The following is a 20,474-nucleotide window of genomic DNA, read 5'->3' as shown; positions in this document are numbered from 1 at the left end:
CCACTTTTCCACATCATTTCTTACCTATTTACCTTTGTTTGTCATACCAGTCATTTATTAATTCATTTTGCAAATAGTTTATTTTATGCACCATATTCAGGGCATTGTATTAGGCTCAATAATTTTTATTTTTTATTACCTTTGTTTCTTTTTTGAGACAGAATGAGACTCTGTCACCGAGGCTGGAGTGCAATGGTGTGATCTCAGCTCAGTGCAACCTCCGCCTCCCGGGTTCAAGCTCTTCTTCTGCCTCAGCCTCCTGAGTAGCTGGGATTTCAGGCGCCTGCCACCATGCGCAGCTAATTTTTGTATTTTTAGTAGAAATGGGGTTTCACCAGGTTGGCCAGGCTGGTTTTGAACTCTTGATCTCAAGTGATCTGCCCACCTTGACCTCTCAAAGTGCTGGATTACAGGCGTGAGCCGCAGCACCCGGCTGTATGTTAGGCTCAATAAGAATTAGACTTGATCTTCTTGGAATTTATCATTTGGCAAGGGAAATGATATTTCCATACATAATTGTAAAGCAAGGAAAGCAAAGTTTTAAGATTGGTTTAGACCTATAGAATATGTTGAGGGCATATGCTTTGTGAGTGTACATGTGGAGGCAAGGGTACGTAAAGGTTGAATAAGTATAGATGTAGAATAGAGCAGAGGAGTTGCATGAAAAATGTAGTGAGAGGCAATTGTTTTGGCAGTAATAATACTGTGGGCTGTGAGGGAAGCTGGGCATGTGTGCATATCTGTGCAGATTTTAGCTGAACAAGAGCTTAAGATTTGCAAAGGGTATGGGGAATTTGTAAGGGGAGAAACAAAGGGAGATTGTGACCATGCACTTAAAATCACAATGGTATTTTTATGTTAGAATGTAAAATTAATGAAGTGAAAAAATTAAAAAAGTTTGGATTAAAGATGAAAATCTAATTATATATGAGATATTCAGGGGGATTTGATTGTCATCTAAAAGGATGCTAAAGAAATTCAGAAGCCTGAAGTAATAAAATCTAACTCACAATCCAGCTGTCAACTAGAACGGGTCAAAAGAAAATATAAATAACCATGTCTTTTGGTCTCAAGCAATTCCACTAAGAGAAATTTCTGTTTATGCGGGGAAATCATATACTTTTATTTTTATTCAATTTGATATTATTAATAGTGAATACTTGTCTAGGGATGATCTTAAAATGCCACTTTTTTTTGTTTTGTTTTTGGCCAGTTAACCAAGTTTTTGTCCAAAGGTACACAGTGAGTCAATAACTTATTCTTTGATCTAATTGCTTTTGATGTATAACATTCTCTAACAGTATTTTTAACTAATAACACCTTTGGGGAATTTCTCCCCATAAATCTATATAGCATGATTTAGGCTTAATTATAGTTTGTATTCGACTTTGGGCTTGTACAGAATTTACTTATGCTGTAATTTGGAATTGTGAGCACCAACCACTCTTTTTTATCTTATTTTTAATATCAATGCACTAACTTCTTGTAACACTATTATAGTTGACTGTATTTTGATACAGAGGATCTATATAGACTTTGTCCAAGGGATTGTTTAATCATTTAAGTTCTATCAGGAAGACATAGTCTTGTGTATTCCTTTAATCGTTCTTCAAGTAGTTCTGTTGTTCAAGTGTGTGGCTTACTTAAGTTTCTAAAGGACCTCTACATGCCTTTTATCTGCAAGGTATATCAATCATCATGTGTCTTCAACACCTTTTAAAATTTCTTTCACATCAGAAAAGTTACTTTGTTTTAGAGACATCTTCAGTTTTTAATATTAAAACTGTAATCCTATTAGTAAATCTTGCAAACACTGCCATTAAAATTCCCTTGATTTCTATTCTATCCCTTCCCATGCCTTTTTGTAACAATATGATGATTTCTTTTATACCCCTGAGTGAAGTGTTAAAATATGTTTGGCTTTGCCTGAAACTTCTGACATTTAATTCCCTAAAGCTGAAATGTAATGGATCACATTCATCCAGGTGAGAAAGCTGTTCCTTTGGTATAGGTTGAGTTCTCTTTCTCAATTATATAGCTAATCAAATAAACATTCAGTTTCAGTAGTGCTTGATTTGAATATATAATAACTCCAGGATAGAGAAATGGAAAATTGACTGTTTTCAAGATGCAGGGAATTTTCCTTAAGGCTTACTAGGAGGGAGGTTACCTAGAAATAAAACTGAAGATTAACTTCACTGGTTTTCTTTCAGTAGTTTTTAAATTATATTTTTAAAATTCAAGAAGTACATTTAGTGAAGATCTTTCCTTCTGGTTTTAATTTTTAGAACTTAATAAAGCATCTTCCTGATCAAGAGCAATTAAATTCATTGTCTCAGTTCAAGAGTGAATATAACAACTTATGTGAACCTGAGCAGTTTGCTGTCGTGGTAAGTACCGAGTCTCAGAGAGGATTTTTATACTGTGCCAAACAAGAGAACCTGTCAAGTGTTTTTATATCGCCAAATGTAAAAAAGCATGTAAGCAATCACCTACATTTCATATCCATCTTACTTTTTTTTAACTTAAGGTTATTCATGTGAAATTATCTTGATTTAAAATATACATTGAAACTCTGGCATTAAGTGAAGTCCAAAGGGCTTTTGAGAAGTGTATGTATAATTTCTTTTGCTCTCTATTTAATGTCAAAATGTAAAATAAAACTGTACTTCTTATGAATAGAGAGGTATATTTGTGATTTTTTCTAGAGCTGTGTATTCCAACATATTGCAAGAGTAGCTTCAGTTTCTCTTTCTGATCACTTACTTGAATTCAACTCATAGTAGACTGAAATTATAAATATTGCCTCTTTCTTAGCAATGAAGATGAAAAATGAATTCACTTTAGAAAATCTTTGAGGTACCTTGATAATCATCTTGTTTCAGCCTTTTATTTATAGAAGCTGGAGTCTAAAGTGGTGAAAAAGAATTTCCAATGGCATATATTAGCTGTATTGCAACTTAAAATTTTAAGATTTTTATCAAGATTTCTTTTCTGTGCTTTTTTATCCTACCGTCAAATTATTATTTTTAGGTTGGTTACACTTTGTCATTATAACAATATTATAGTGTTGTTTCTCTAGTAAGATTATTTTTCCCCTTTCATCTTCAGTTATATTAATAATCTCCAGGAATTTTGTTTGACAGAATTTTAAAAATTCAGGTTGATTTACTTAATAGCTGTGCCTGCACCTCATATTTGGCATGTTGTAGACATTTGCTTTTAAATGCCTTCCTATCTCTTCATAAACACACTCTACTCCTCGCTACCACCAAAGTTAAAAAAAAAAAAAAAACTCCAAATAGAACACAAAAGGAAAAAGCATGATTTTCCTTATTCACAGTCTATTTTTCTTTTTTTAATACTTGAGAGAGAATCTTGCTCTATCACCCAGGCTGGAGTGCAAGTGATGCGATCTCGACTCACCACAACCTGCGCATCCCGGGTTCAAGTGATTCTCCTGCCTCAGCCTCCTGAGTAGCTGGGACTACAGGCGCCAACCACTACACACAGCTATTTTTTTGTGTTTTTAGTAGAGACAGGGTTTCAACACATTGGCCAGGCTGATCTCGAACTCCTGACCTCAGGTGATCCACCTGCCTCTGCTTCCCAAAGTTCTGGGATTACAGATGTGAGCCACCCTGCCGGGCCTGTTCTAAAACTTTTAAACTCATTGTCTTTAAGAAAACAAAAAAAGTTTTTGCTTTTTAATCCAATTCTTGAGGGTATTCTCTTGCCTGCCTGCCCTTTTTCTGTCTCCTTTTTTCTGTATTTCCTTGCTTGCTTTCTTTTCTATTATCTGGTCAGTTTGTCTATTTGACACTCTATTTGCCATGTCTTCCATATGAGAATAGGTGGATAAGGGAGAATTTGCATTACATTTTAACCACAGAATATTTAGAGTGTTTGTTTTTACCTATGTTTTGACACTTGAATTAAAATAATATGTTAAATTACAATTTTGAAATATTTCCCATATACATTAAATCTGATACCATGCAGGGTTATATGAAAATGCCTATCTAACAAGTAGGTTTTTTTTTTTTTTGAGATGGAGTCTCGCTCTGTCATCCAGGCTGGAGTGCAGTGGCCAGATCTCAGCTCACTGCAAGCTCTGCCTCCCAGGTTCACGCCATTCTCCTGCCTCAGCCTCCCGAGTAGCTGGGACTACAGGCGTCCGCCACGTCGCCCGGCTAGTTTTTTGTATTTTTTAGTAGAGACGGGGTTTCACCATGTTAACCAGGATGGTCTCGATCTCCTGACCTGGTGATCCGCCCGTCTCGGCCTCCCAAAGTGCTGGGATTACAGGCTTGAGCCACCGCGCTCGGCCACAAGTAGCTTTTTATGTTGCCTATCATTATAGTAAAGATTTATAACTACTGTGTTCTAGTGATTCAAGAAGACTGCTCAAATTTGCAGATATTTTCAATTTACTTAAAATCGCCATGTTATGCCTTGTTAAGAGTTCACATCAAAGAGCTTTGATTTACAAAGAGTGTACTTTTAGGTATCAGCAGTTAAAACAAATGTATTCCCAGATACCAATGCTAAAGGTAATAGTTTTGATTTTAAGATGGGAATGGACCACTTCCCTTTCAGGACATGTCAACTCAAACTTGATCTGGAATCTACACATTCCATGCTGGGTCATACCTGAGTGCCATTGGAATATAATTTGGAAAGAGTAATGGTGTTGAAAAACATCCTCTATAAGCAGTATAAACAATGCTTTAGTCACCTATTGATTATGACAATATACTCTTGAACAAATTGTTTTAAGTTCTGGTTTCTGTGATACTAATATTTTAAAAGGTAATTGTATTGGTGGAAAAATCAGACTGAAAGTTGAGGAACAAAATGAAATATTTTTGTTTTGTTCTATTTTTTGTCAAGTAGTAATGTTCTTAGATTTTACCTTTTTCCATTTCTATTTTTCACCATTTCCAATTTGGCTCCCACTACTTCTCAACTTCTGCTCTCCAAAAAGAAGTTGGAAACCTGCTTAAAGATCCAAACAATCCTTGATAATTAACTACCCCCCGCCCCCGCCAAAAAAAAAAAAAAAACTGGACAAAGAGTGTTAGACAGTCTGGAATGTCTGAAATTTTCTGTACTCCTTTCTAGATTAAAAACTTTTGCTAACTTACTAAACAATGATGTGTTTTCAGTTTATCAACATTGTATCAGTAATACAGTAATTTGATGATTTTAAGAAATTGATTATAATTACCATATATATTTCTGTAAGTCTTCCATAATATTATTTCATTTTTAAAGTAATAAACTTTTTGAAGTGTTTGTATAAAAAATGGGCAATTAACTTGAAGTGAACTAAACTCCAGATATCTACAAGACATCCTTGCCTTAAAAACATGTTTACTTCTTGATTTAGCCTAGATTTAAAGTATGTTAGAAATGTACTAATCATTTTTACCTCAGAAGTCATCACACAGTTAGAAATAAGAAAAAGTCAAGAGTTTGGGTTAACGTTAGTGCTTTCCCAGCTCCAAATAGGACCAAAGCTTGACTTTTCATTTGTTTTTCACTGAATAAAAATTAACTCTTAACTCTTTCATGTTTAAGTTCCATAGACTGATGTTGTGATTTCTAGCAATTTCATTTGAACAAAAATTAGTTAAAATTCTACAATTTTTACTTGCCACTAAGTTTGTTTTCTTTTATCCAGTTATGTGAATTCATTAATTTGATTTACATTAATTACAAATTTTTCTGAAAGGTTGTGTTTATTTAAACTGTCACCCAAACTTGAGACAGTAGATTAAATTCAGTCAAGTTGCTTGCATTATATAATGAACTTTAATTCTCCATAAGAATTAGTTAAAAAACATAAGGTGTAGCTCCACCGGGACATTGATGTTTATTTATGTTATTTTCTTTTTGATAGGCAGGGTGTAAAAGTAACACATCTAAAATATTAGTAACCAATGTCCATTAAGGTCAATTAGCATATATAGTTTGTATACTGGAAATGTCTTACTTTTTTTTTTTTTTTTTTTGTGATACGGAGTCTAGCTCTGTCATCAGGCTGGAGTGCAGTGGTGTGATCTTGGCTCACTGCAACCTCTGCCTCCTGGGTTCAAGTGATTCTCCTGCCTCAGCTACCCTAGTAGCTGAAACTACAGATGCACACCACCAAGCCCAGCTAATTTTTTTTGTATTTTTAGTAGACATGGGGTTTCACTATGTTGGCCAGGATGATCTTAATCTCTTGACCTTGTGATCCACCCACCTCGGTCTCCCAAGGTGCTGGGATTACAGGTGTGAACCACTGTGCCCGGCCATATGTCTTACTTTTATCATGTATTACTTAGATACAGTTTTCTGGTGCTCTATATCCTATAGAGTATGGTATACAAATTTACTATGGGAACTATTATGTCAATTTCTATTAACTTGTATATCCTTGAAACTTTTGACCACTAAACCATGTAATATTCTTTTTTTTCATGTTTTCTGTAATATAGACTTTATGTTCATATTTATGTCTCTGTTGAAATTGGAAGCAAAATTATTTAATGCTGATATTACCTCTCTTTCTGGTTAAGAGTCTTCAATGTATATGTAGTAGACATGGATACTTTTTGTGGTACTCAGTTCTTAGTCGTTCATCTGTCACTTATATAGTAATTCAGAAACTTAAGTTACCTTCTAAAACTGATCTCCTTGTGGTTCTTGTGACTGGCCATGCACTCATTTGATCAGGATAGCTCTCAAGGTGTTCCAGCACTGATCATCCATGTGTGGGGTGAAGTAGTGCTGGTGACATGTGGTCGTAGGTTGACTTGTACCTGTTAGGATTGAAATCCAGTTATATGATTTCAAGGCCTTAGAGCTTAATTATATTATTGACTTTTTTTTGGTATATGATCATATATTTATTTGTCCTATGTTTTCTAGGAGATTTTGGTATATGAAAACTAACACATCAAAAATCCAATAACTCTCATTTAATGCTAAAAGACTAAGGATCCTGGCCAAATGGTGTTTTAGAGGAGTGCACTGAGAGGTGGTCTATCTCATGTAGTGGCTTGTAATGAATAAGGCCATTTACATGCTGTTTTTGTTTGTTTAGGTTCTGGGCAGAGGACAGTGAATACTAACTAATGTGCTTAATTTGAAATATTCTTTTCCCTGGACAGTCCAGGACAAAATTTTCTTATGGAGAAATTGATTTATATTTGAGAGGCAATAGCCTTCTCTTTTACTCAGCTTAATTTTCTATCACTAGATTAACAAATGAAAATATACTTTGTCATTAATTGGAGTCATTGCTTGTGTCTCTTCTTGGATTCTTTCCATCCCTGTTTATACCCAACACCTTCTCGTCCATCTTTCCAAAATATTACCTACTTACCAAAGGTTGGTTCCAGTGGAGTAGAGCCTGACTTTAGTTGTATGACTACATTTCTTGTATTTGTAGGCTTTCTTTGATCAATAAGCTATTAGATAAAATCACTGTGCTCACAGTGGCATGATTTAACTGTGAGAAATGATTTATGTAAATATACAGTGGGATCAGAAGATTAGCTGAAGTTTGGAAAGAGGCCTAAAAATTTGCAGTTGAAGCTTGGTGTACTAGACTTTCTTTGATTAAAAATTCTAGGTTTTTGAGTATTTGTCTCTGCGTTATTTAATTCTGTTAAGCTTCCTGTTCTTCAAAGAAATCAAACATAGGAAGATTGAATGGAACAGATGTCTTGTTTGTGTGCTGTATTTTGATCTACCACCATTTGGTGTCACTGTAGGGCAGGGCTTTTAAACTTTGTGCAGCTGAGGCCTTTTTAATGAAAAATATTGTAGGAAGTTCATGCGTATCTCCCTGCATTAAAAATCCCTTGCTTTAAAATACATCATATATTCTTGTTGTAAAACATTCAAATAACATAAAAATATCGAATACAATGTAGATATCCACTGTATCCCACTGCCTCATTTCATTCCACACAAATGATCATTTTTAACAATCTGTTGGACTTCTAATTCCATTTCTATGTATTTACCAATGTGTTCATGTTCATATGAACATTAAAAAAAATCCATTGTTCTGAAACTTTTTGGCTGTGTCATATGTTTTGAATGTTTTTCATGTTGTACTGTTTTTAAATTCTTGCATTGTATTTCATAGCCCGTATTATGATTTTTCCTTTTAATCATTTTCTTAATGAAGGACACTTACTTGTAGTTTCCCTCCCTGCCTTAGGTTTTTAAAAAAAATAATTCTGTATGCATCTTTATATATGTATTTGAAGGCAGTGCATTAGTATTGCACATGGTCTGGGTTTAAATCCTAGCTGTACCACTTTCTAGCTATACAATCTTTGGAAGTTACTCATTTTTTCGTATCTCCGTTTTCTTATTTATGAAGTAGGACTATTTTAGTTTCCTGTTGCTGCTATAACCAATTAACCACAAACTTAGTGACTTAAAACAACACAAGTTTATGATCTTACAATTCTGGACATCAGTAGTCCAAAATGGTTTAACTTGGGTACATTCCTTCTGAGGACTCTAAGGGAAAAATTTGTTTCCTTGCTTTTTCCAGCTTTGAGAAGCTGTTTGCATTCCTTGGCTCATGGTTCAGCATGCTCTGACTTCTATTTTTGTCGTCACAACCCCTTCTCTTACCCTCCTGCTTCCCTTATAAGGACCCTGTGATTATATTGGGCCTTCCCAGATAAACCAAGATTATCTTCCCCATCTCAGGATCCTTAATGACCTCTGCAAATTCCCTTTTGCTAGGTAAGGTAACATATTCAAAAGTTTCGGGTATTAGGACATGGATATCTTTGAGGGACATTATTTTGCCTGTAACAGGGACAATAATAGTGCCTACCTACTTTGTATCGTTCTGAGTATTAAATAAATTGAGAGTGAATAGGTGTAAATCATCTCACAATCATACTTAGTCTTTGAATTGCTAAATTGAAAGACCTTTTTAATCTTGCTAGTTACTGTCAAATTGTCTTTCAATAAGGCATGTGAACTTATACTTTTTTTGGTTTTGTTTTTTTTTTTTTTGGAGATGGAGTCTCACTCTGTCACCCAGGCTGGAGTGCAGTAGTGCGATTTTGGCTCACTGCAAGCTCCGCCTTCAGGATTCACGCCATTCTCCTGCCTCAACCTCCTGAATAGCTGGAACTACAGGCGCCCAGCACCATGCCCAACTAATTTTTTGTATTTTTAGTAGAGATGGGGTTTCACCGTGTTAGCCAGGATGGTCTCGATTTCCTGACCTCATGATCTGCCCGCCTCAGCCTCCCAAAGTGCTAGGATTACGGGCGTGAGCCACCACTCCTGGCAGAGCTTACCCTTTTATGAATAATGTAAGTGAGGATTCTTTCCTTGCATAATCACTGATACTGTTTTTCTTTTTTGGTTGGTGACTTTTATTTTACTTATTTCATATTTCCTGGTTATTAAATGAGATTGAAGCAGTTATTATATATTTATTGGTTGTTTATATTTTTTCTTAGAATTGCCTATTAATATTGTTTATTTTCCTATTTTATTGCCTTATAGCTTGTAAGAGCTCCTTATATATTCCATAGTGCTACTCTTGTAAATATTTGCAGTTTTTCTCACTGCCTCTTACTTGTCTTTTTACTTTTATTTATGATGTCTGCTGTATCTTGCATCTTTGAAGTTTGGTTTTAAAAGTGAATTAAAATAAAGAAGATCTGTATAACTCTCTTAACGATAGAGATGTGATTTTTTTTAGGGACACATTGGTCCTTTGTACATGATAGGTGCATGGAAAATAGCAGTTGATTAATTCTTTAATTTGATTAAATAGAGGATCTCGTAAAGATGTAAAATGGAGAATGAAATGCCCCTAAATGAGTTTCACTGACTCTAAATTCCTTCAGTTGCTCCCCGAGACTTTCACACTGATACCCAAAATTCTTAGAATAGCATTAGAACTTTTAAAAAAAGTATCATTTAGGTAAACTGATACAACATATGGCATATATTTAAAGTGTAGCAGTTGATTAATTTTGACATATGAAAACATCCATGAAATGATTACAACAATCAAGATAATGAACATACCCATTACCCCTAAATATTTCCTCAGGGTCATCTCTAATCCCATCCTTTCCACCCGGCATTACGTCTTTAAATGAAGCAGTTCCTGCCATTCACCTTCTACCTCCTATCTTACTTTTTTCTCTCTGCCTCATCATTGCTAGACAATTTGTTGAGCTCTGAAACCATCATGCTCAAGCCTGTCAATATTCCGCCTTTCCCTTCTTTCCCTTCTTTCCCCTTTGAGGAAGCCTCTTTGGGGAGCTTTCCCTAACACTTCATTCTATACAAAATTCAGTATCTTTCCTCTTTGTTACCACAGAACCCTGTACATATCTCTAAATAGCTTGCATTATACTGGAATATAAGTGTGATTTTACAAGTCACAGTCTTCATTTGTTCTCTGAACTTTTTGACAGGCTAGAGTGTATTGTGCTCATCTTTCTATTCACAGCACGTGGCACATCTGCTGGCACATAGTGCCACATAATATATACATATAGGTTAAGTGAATGTAAGAAATAAGGAAGTGTTGAACAGAAAGGATTGAAAAAATATAGCAAGAACAATAAAATGAAAACAGTGTTTTTAAAAATCATGTTGAATATTTTTGATATTTTTGTTAAAAATGAATCTGTAGATGATTTCTCTATGAGTGAAAATGGGTTAATTCAAAAGTAGACCAAGAAATCAATAACTTGGTGCATAATTAACCTTTTTTTTTTTTGTTTTAAAGAACAGAACTTAAACCCTAAGTGATCTTGCCATTTAACTTGTAGGTTTGTCTAGTACAACACCTTAGATGGAGCGTGTTCCTGATCTTTACCTCAGAAAGCCATGTTGTTTTGAGTGTGACTACTCATGGCACTCTATACAAATACTTGTTTTAGTACTTAGTGCTTTTATTTCATAACAGATGTTGAGGAAATTGTGATTTGGTATAAGAATCATGGCTTACTGAAACACTTACAAAAAACATTAACCAAGATAGGTGAAAGGATATCTCCACCAAACCAACGCTTTCCCAGACTAAATATCTCCAGGTCTTTCTTGCATTCCTTAGGTGTTGAATATTTCAAGGCTTTGCAAATGTCCAGATACAAAATCAGTCATGTTTCCCAGAGTTCAATCTCCTAACAAAAGGCAAACAGTTACTCTGATATAATTTTTTTCAAGAACCTATTTTAGTTTCTTGTAATTACTACTGCCTTTTCTCTAATAATTCATCTTTGATCTTGTCTGTCAATTACATAAATTGTGCCAGTCTGAAGTTGGCAGAATCTACCGTCTTCTCTTCCTGGAAAAGAGAAGTTCCTTTCATCCACTGCTACTGCTTTGTCCAGTTGTCCAAGGTCCTTCAAGTTCCATGATGCTTTAGACAGCCATTTGGTAATCTCGTCTGGGAATCTTTCATTACACAGTGAGAACATTTGTTTGAAATAATAGACTATTATTTCATAACTATATTTTTAGCTATTTTAAATCTTAGAGGTATGCATCTCTTAAAATCATAAGCATTCAGTCATTGTTTTCAGTTATTTTTGTCACTTTATTTTTACTTTTATTTTTTGAAGACAATTTCACTTCGTTGCCCGGGCTGGAGTGCAGTGGCATGATCTTGGCTCACTGCAACCTGCGCCTCCCTGGTTCAAGCGATTCCCATGCCTCAGCCACCCGAGTAGCTAGGATTACAGGTGTGTGCCACCGTGCTTGGCTAAATTTATTGAATTTTTAGTAGCGATGGAGTTTCACCAAGTTGGCCAGGCTTGTCTTGAACTCCTGACCTCAAGGGATCTGCCTGCCTTGGCCTCCCAAAGTGCTAGGACTATAAAGAAATACCTGGCACTGGGTAATTTATAAATAAAATAGTTTAATTGGTTTACAGTTCTGCAAGCTGTACAGGAAGCATGGCAACATCAGCTTCTGGGAAAGCCTCAGGAAACTTATGATCGTGGTGGAAGGTGTAGGGGAAGCAGGCGTGTCTTACATGGCCAGAGCAGGAGGATGGTGGGAGGGAGGTGCAACACACTTTTAAACAGCTGGATCTCCTGAGAACTCTTATCATAAGAACAGCACCAAAGGGTGAAATCTGCCCCCATGATCCAGTCACCTCCCACTAGGCCTCACCTCATTAGGAATTACAATTTGACTTGGGATTTGGGTGGAGGCTCAAATCCAAACCATATCAACCATACACATTTTTTCTTTATGTGTTTAACAGTCCAGAATAATGTGTAATCAATTCATTGATTTAACCAAATATACTGACATTCATGGAAAATTAGAGGCTTTTTAATGGTGAAACTTAACATTGCTTTTACTGCTGATAGGTTGGGTATACTGAAGAACCTTGTACATTTTTATTTGCACTCTCATTAGGTGATTCTGGGGAAATGCCTCCTGGTAGCAACTATTCCAGTAGTGTATGTTTCAGTCTTAGGATGTTTCAGGGACTTGGATTTTGTTGGATGAACTTAAACTTTGAGTTTGTATTGGTAGACTATACCATTGTCTGATAAATTTTCTTTGATTACTTTGTCTCCTTGATTCAGCAATAATTTGTTCATCCTTTGACAAATACATATTGAACACCTACTGTGTGCTAGGTATTGCTGCAGACTCTGAGTTTAATGTGAAGATCCTTCTCTTAGACCTTATTTGTCTTATATTTTCATTGGAGATGGTAATAATATATGCATAAATAATAATGTAATATCAGATAGTAGTGAATGCTCTGCAGGAAGTGGTAGGATGAGTGTGTTTGTGTGTGCAATTTGCATGGTTAGGAAGGACTTTGGGAAGAGGTAAGAGTTGAGCAGAAGGCTGAGTGGCTTTAGTTAGAGGTGTGGATATCTCAAGGAAGCATGTTATAGACAGAAGAGACCACAAACACCAAGGCCTTGAGGGATAAGTGAGTTTGGCTATGTGAGGCCAGTGGCTGTGGCAGAGGAAACTAGGGAGATGGTGGGAGATGGTATACAGAGGCCACCAGGGCCTTGATCATGCGTGACCTTGCAGCCATAGTGTGAGAATCATGGATTTTATTCTAAGAAAGCTTTTATTCTAAGGAAGCTGTTAGTGAGTTATAAACAAAGGGGTGAAATGATCAGACTGATGCCATAGAAGTGTTATGCTTGTAGCTATATGGAGAAGCAGATAGTAGGGTGAGGTGAGGAATATAATTAAAGCCAGTGACTGGTTAACATGCTATTTCAATGATCTCATTATTAATGTGTGAATTAGTGGTAGCTTGACAGACTTGGCAGCAGTGTCATTGGTGAGAAGTAGATTCTGGATGATTTTGAAAGAGGGAAGTAGAGTTTCCGACAGATTGGATTTGGGATATAGGAGGAATCATGAATAACTCCACGGTTCTTAGGCTGTAGAATTAGATAAGAGTTTTATAGAGATGAAGGAAAGTCTCGAAAGAGAAGCAGATTATGGAAGGGAAAATAACTGTTGACCTCTAAGTGGACATATGAAGTATGCATTTGGGGGTATAAGCTGGGAGTTCAGGGATGAAGGTATAAATTTGGAAGCTGGTAGCATACGGGTCACATACAAAGCTATAGGAGTGGATGAGATCACTGAGGGAGTGAATTAGAAATGTAACGCAAGAGGCAGTGAAAGGCAAGGTGAAATATGCAAACCTTACTGTTTTTCTCAGTCTTCTCTCTGGAGAGGGACACACCATCAGCAAGGTTTTGTTTGTTTTTGCTGCTGGTTACCACCTCTCAAAGGACAATTGCAAGCCCTTATCTAGGGAATTCTACAAGTTGATTTTATAATATGACACTATTGCAGTTTGTTTCAAAAACTAACCATAAGTTGGGGTGAGAGTGATATTTGGCATTTGTAGGGTATATAATTCATCAGGGACATTTAGAAAGAAGCTAGTGGTCATGAGAATGTGTTTCTGTGCAGTGAAAGAAAAAAAAAAAAACTGCTTTTGCCTCCAGACCTTGCTCTCATATGGAAGAAAATGGAATAATCTCTAATACATCATGATAATAAATATATAGTTCCTATATTATGAACTAAGACAAAGTTAAAATGCCAGAAGTGTGCAGGCATATTCCTTGATAAAATAACTCTCATTTAATCAAGGGATTGAGTTCATTTAGTTCAAATCTCCATCAAAATAGTAATATCAAATCCTGACGTTACAGGGAAAAATCACTCACATGCTGCCAATTGTGTTCTCTGTAGAGTGGGAGGATAAGTGGAATTGAGCTCTGAATGAATTCTCTTATGAGCTTTTGTTACTCTTGTTCCCTTGAAATTAGTAGAATGTCAGCTATATTAAATAACTCTGCAATTCTTTAATTTATTAGAACTAATAAAAACACAGCATGATCAGAATAATATGCTATTCCCTTGAGCTGCTAATACTGGTGAGTTTCTCAAAAAGTTTGAAATTTCAACTGTGACTTATATTGATCTCTCTTCTTTTTAATTGATGGTAAAAGGTACAAAATTTTGCTTGTGTTTTGTATCACATGCATGTAAAATTTGTGAAAGAATTTGATATAGCATCTCAAGTTATATTTAACACAGTCTATCATTAACACAACAGCCAACGACTTCAGTCACATAATGTTCTGTTTTACCTATTACCCTACAATGACTTCCCATCTCAGAGGAAAGTCCAAAATTCTTGTAGTAGTCTACAAGGCTCTACATAATTTGTCCCTGACTTGGTATTTCTTACTTCATCTTCTACCATTCCCCTTGGCTAAGGCAATTTTAATCATATGGCTTCTATACTGTTTCCTAAACATGCCAGTCACATTCTTGAGAATTTCTGACTTATACCTTGCCTCCTTCAGTTATTCAAATGGCTTGTTCTCTCATTTCTTTCTGGTCTTTCTTCGTAGGTCCTTTGTGGAAGTCTTCTCAAAGCATCTTCTCTGAAATTGCATTATCAGTTGCTCAGAATACTTCTTTTCCTCTTGTATTAGTCAGGGTTCTCTACAGGCACAGAAGTAATAGAATAGATGTATATATGAAAGGGAGTTTATTAAGGAGTTTTGACTCACCAGATCACAAGGTGAAGTCCCACAATAGGCTATCTGCAAGCTGAGGAGCAAGGAAGCCAGTGGGAGTCCCAAAGCCTCAAAAATAGGGAAGCTGGCACTGCAGCCTTTAGTCTGTGACCAAAGCCCGAGAGCCCCTGGCAAACCTCTGGTGCAGGTGCAAGAGTCCAATAGCTGAAGAACTTGGAGTCTGATGTTCGAGGGCAGAAAGCATCCAGCACAGGAGAAAGATGGAGACCAGAAGACTTAGTCAGTCTAGTCTTTCAATGTTCCTCTGCCTACTTTTATCCTAGCCATGCTAGCAGCTGATTAGATTGTGTCCACCCAGATTGAGGGTGGGTCTGCCTCTCCTAGTCCACCTACTCAAATGTTAATCTTCTCCTTTGGCAACACTCTCAAGATATACCCAGGAACAATGCTTTGCGTCATTCAATCCAATCAAGTTGACACTCAGTATTAACCATTACACCTCTTCACTGCATTATTTTTCTCACTAGTACTCATCAGCTTTCATTTACTGTATTATGCTCTGTCCGCTAACCTAGTTAGCCTGCCATAAGTATCTATGGTGGTAGGAATATTCTCTCAGGTAATCACTGGTGAATTCCTAATGCCTCAAACAATATCTGGTATTATACAATAAATATTGATGAATGAATAAGTAAATTTCCCTCAGATGCTCTATTTATTTTAAATATGAAAAACTAAAATCATTTAGCTCTTGGCTTATTGAGGCTTGCCTGGCAATATGTTCGTAGTATTGAGACTTGAATCTGAGTTAAAACAACTTTGTCTTAGTATTCCAGATACCTTCAACTGTCCTTCTTTGTGTTTCTAATCTGATTATGAAGACTTGGGTTTGTATTCTGAATTTACTACATCTAGTTATGAAACTTTGTACGAATTTCATACTACCTCTCAATTTTGTTTCCTTTATTTATAAAATATGCATGAATACAGAACCTGTCTCAGAGTTGTGGTGCAGTTAGGAGAGCATGCATGTGCATCGTGTATGGTGAATAGCAAATGCCCAATTATGTTAGCTGCTATCATCATTCTCTTTTTCTTTTTCTTTTTTTTTTTTTTTTTTTTGAGGTGGAGTCTCACTCTGTCACCCAGGCTGGAGTGCAGTGGCGCAATCTCAGGTCACTGCAACCTCCACCTCCCCAGGTTCAAATGATTCTCCTGCCTCAGCCTCCTGAGTAACTAGGATTACAGGCATGTGCCACCATGCCTGGCTAATTTTTTTCTATTTTTAGTAGAGACAGAGTTTCAACACGTTGACCAGGCTAGTCTCGAACTCCTGACCTCAAGTGATCTACCTGCCTCAGCCTCCCAAAGTGCTGGGATTATAGGCGTGAGCCAATATGCCCAGCCTTCATTCTCTTATTTTTATTTTGCAGGTTTTTCTTCTCATCTGTTGTGATCTAGTTCAGCACCCACTTTCGTTTATTTTTATTTTTATTTCTCTTTTTTTTTGAGATGGAGTCTTGCTCTGTTGCCCAGGCTGGAATGCAATGACATGGTCTTGGCTCACTGTAACCTCCGCCTCTTGGGTCCAAATGATTCTCCTGCCTCAACCTCACGAGCAGCTGCAATTATGGTACACACAACCATGCCCAGCTAATTTTTGTATTTTTAGTAGAGACAGGGTTTCACCATGTTAGCCAGGCTGGTCTTGAACTCCTGACCTCGTGATCCACCTGCCTCAGCCTCCCAAAGTGCTGGGATTACAGGCATGAGCCACTGTGCCCGGCCAGCACCCATTTTCTTTAAGAACCATATTCCACTTTAGAGTTAGAATTTTCTCTCTCACTATTCTACGATTCTTTAGCATGTTATATATATATGCTTTTGTTCCCATCACTGTTGTAGAGTTATTCTCTTTGTGATATAGACAACCTCATAATTCCAGATTCAGCTTAGGTCCTTTCATTTCTCATTTTGTGTGCTCTTGACCTCTGGTCAGCATTTCACCCTATTAGTTTTATCTACTTTTTGTTCTCTCTTCTGGCTCCCTTGTGCTTTTAATGCCTGACTCCTCCCTGGCTCTTTTCCCTTATCTTCTAACACTTGAATAAGAGTCTTACTCAGATGCTCTCCTGTACTCTGTCTTCTTTTGATACCCTCTTCTTTCTCAATGATTTTATGAAACACATATAATTTTTTTAATAACTCTTTTTGAGCAATTTTTACCTTCCAGACTTTCTGTACTTTGGCTTTCAAGCAGACACAATTGATTTCAGTGAAAAGTAGCAAAGGGGATGCCATATAGGGGTTGACATAAAGGTAGATACTAACTGATGAGCATTTCAGTGTGATCAATTATTGTGACTTCCAGATCTCATATTGAGACACAGTGCTGGGTTATTTATTTGCTTTTCAACAGAATGGGTTTCAAGAGTATAATCTAAATTACAAAAACAGTAATTAGAATAAGCTTCTCTTCTGATATTAGTTGCACATGTTGGGGCTAGAAATATGAGCCTTTAAATGCATTTTACTTCTAACTCTCTGACTAGATATCCTGGATTTCTCGGAATCCCCTGAAATTAAAATCAATGAGTTGTATATAATAACAGACTAGTAGTTGTTATGGAAGTATGTTCAAGGACTGCCCTCCTCCCCGACCCTTCCTCCCCCACCAAATATACTGCAGTTCATGTAACTATCTGAGATACTATAAAACATCAGATCAGCCTTCTGTTTGTAAATCATATAATGCTTTAGGATACCTAGAGGAGATTAAAATCTTACTCTACATTCCTTTAGTCTGATTAATTTTTAAAATATGGTATCTGTGACTTATGATACTCAAAAGATGATGGTTTGGATAAAGGGAGTGGGGAGAGAGGTCAGTTTTGGAGTTTCAGGTTAATGGCATAATATCGCATCAAATGAGCCACTATAGAGCAGACAAGAAATTACATAGCAGTTATATGAAGTTTATTTAGTGATTTACAGTTCACAAAGTATGCTTATATACATGTATATTATATATTCTTTATAATAACTCCTCAGGGTTACAGGAACAGAAACTCATATAGAATACACTACTTATCCAAGACTCCCTCAACATGCCATAAGCAAAAGAGAAAAATTGAAACTGAGGATTTCTAAACTTACATTTCCATATTTCATTTTGCTTCTACCACACTGTGTTTTTTTTAGGCACAGAGTTCTTGATATATTTGGTAAAGGATTAGGTACACAGGAGGTGGGAAAAAGGTAAATGAATGCAAAGGGAAAGGTTTTTAAAAATAGAGTTTAACTTACTTATGTTTTTGTTTAGGATTGGTCTCGTCCCTATTTTCTGTCTTCAGAAATAAAAGACCCAAATGGGAGAGGAATGCCCTGCCCATCCTTAAAGAGCCCAGTGAGTGTGTACACTTCTAGAATGTCGACTACCTCGTCTGGCTCATTATTCTTGTGGCCTGACCACCGACTTCTCTTCCCTGACCACTGACTTTCTCCATTTTCTGTCCCCAGCTTAACAAGGAAACTGGCACTCCGAGGCCAAGCACTTGAAAATTTCTCTGAGATACTCAGAATCAACTTTTAGAAGTTTTATTTAACTTCGTTCACGTTGTGGCTACTGGGACAAAGGGTGGTGGTGTTTTGGCCCCATGTGTATTTGGTTAATTATAATCTTTGTCTGAGTTGATTTTTCTTCCCTTTTTTGCTTTTCTTATATTTTTATTTTGTATTAAATTATATGCATCATTAGACGTCCTTGTCTTCCATACCAAACTTGGCTCTTTCTACAAGATAAATGTGTTTTGTCGTTTTGTTTTGTTTTTTTTCCTTTAACATTGGGTCAAGTTTCCTATCCTGCAAGTCTGCTATTTTCCATTACTCCTATTTTTCTTTGTTTTCCAAGGATGCCAATTTTATATCCATGTCCAGATATTACAGTTATTTAGAAGAGCAGATACCAAATAGCCAAAGTGATTTTTTCCCGTTTAGTGAAACACTAGCACTAACTTATATGCCACCAGCATCACCACTACCAAATCATTTGACTTACTATGTTTGTCCAAATTCCTTCTGCAGGGAAAATCTAGGAATTTGTTAAAATTGTTATATGTTAGGAAAATCCTTTTTTGTATTTATACTGTCCCACTTACAGTATATTGACTTACATTTATGCATTAAATAGTCAAGACTTAGTAATATAAATTTTAATTTGTTTAAGGGTTCTCAGTTTGTGGCTTTATGCTGAAACTGTCATTAGGTCAGTTTTTATTCTGTCAATATTTTGTTCCTTGTAGCATTATGTGTCATCTTCTTATAGTAAACTATGTGGTGTTACTGAAGTTTTATGTTGTGGACAAATAGAGTCTTTCTACCATATTTTATCAATGTTTCCTTTTTAAGTAGCTCCCCTTGGAATCACTAGCCACAGTAAAGTGCCTAAATCATTCTGATCACTTGAATGCTAGTGTGTTCTGAAAAGATTTAAGGTTCCAGCAGCTTTATATTATTATAAGTTTCCTTGACACTGTATTTGTTTTTCCTAAGTTCTGACCCAGAATTTCCAAAAGCATTTTATATTTTTAATGTAATTAAGAGAGAACTAGTTCAGTTAGCTTCATGACAATCTTTATTTAGTGATTTGCAGTTCATTTACAGGAGTTCTTTACTGCTCAATTGTCTGTTCTATTATCATTCTATTACTTTATGTGCTTTTGGGTGGGTCGGGGGGGGCTTCTTTTCTTCTCTCTCTCTCTCTCTCTTTTTTTTTTTCCCCCTTGGGGGGGACTGTGTCTGCTATGGTTAGCTCCTTACTTCTTACTGAATTCTTATTACCACTTCCTTTGGAATTATCCGTGATTTTGACTGCTGGCCTCACTAATGATCTCTCGTAACAGTTAGAGACCACTGTTTCCTCAACCTGTACTTCCTAAAATGCAGGTTTCTGCCTATTTTTTTATGCCCACGAGTCTTAATTATAGCCTCATCCTTTATTATGTCCATCACCTGAATGCCACCTGATGTCTCATCTTCAATAGGTTTTCCTTTGTCTTCCCACATTTTAGTATCTCCCATTCTGCTTAAATTGCAGATCACAGACCTGGCCCTTCTGACATCCTTAGACAATAACAACGGGCATACTTTATTATTGAAGGGCAGAGGAGTTGCCTGGAAAAAAAAATGTATCACAGTGATTTGATCTGAATGCTCCCAAAATGCACCCACCAAATCAAAGGCTTGAAGTAAAGCATAACCCAAATACCAGATGAATTATTGAAAGGCCACCAATTTATTTTTAGAAGTCCCTGAATGAATTTTACTTGTCCTAACATGGAAACAAAGAATAAAAACTGCATGCAATCAATACTAACACAGAAAGCTGTAGTTCTTAATGGGTTTATGTTTGGAATATAGAGA

At 36.3% G+C, this 20,474-nt stretch overlaps 1 protein-coding gene across 2 annotated transcripts in view; it reads left to right on the top strand.

Annotated features, from left to right (window-relative positions):
* DIAPH3 (diaphanous related formin 3) overlaps positions 1–20,474 on the top strand; it is a 495,444-nt gene that overhangs the window by 252,097 nt on the left and 222,873 nt on the right. For both annotated transcript variants that reach the window (XM_021929669.2, XM_021929670.2), the window contains one exon: positions 2,289–2,390. In XM_021929669.2, the coding sequence (XP_021785361.2) occupies positions 2,289–2,390 (102 nt within the window). The remainder of the gene's footprint in view (positions 1–2,288; positions 2,391–20,474) is intronic.

The sequence above is a fragment of the Papio anubis genome, chromosome 15 (genome assembly GCF_008728515.1).
Source record: "Papio anubis isolate 15944 chromosome 15, Panubis1.0, whole genome shotgun sequence".
NCBI lineage: Eukaryota > Metazoa > Chordata > Mammalia > Primates > Cercopithecidae > Papio > Papio anubis.
This window is presented reverse-complemented; position numbering and strand designations above follow the sequence as displayed.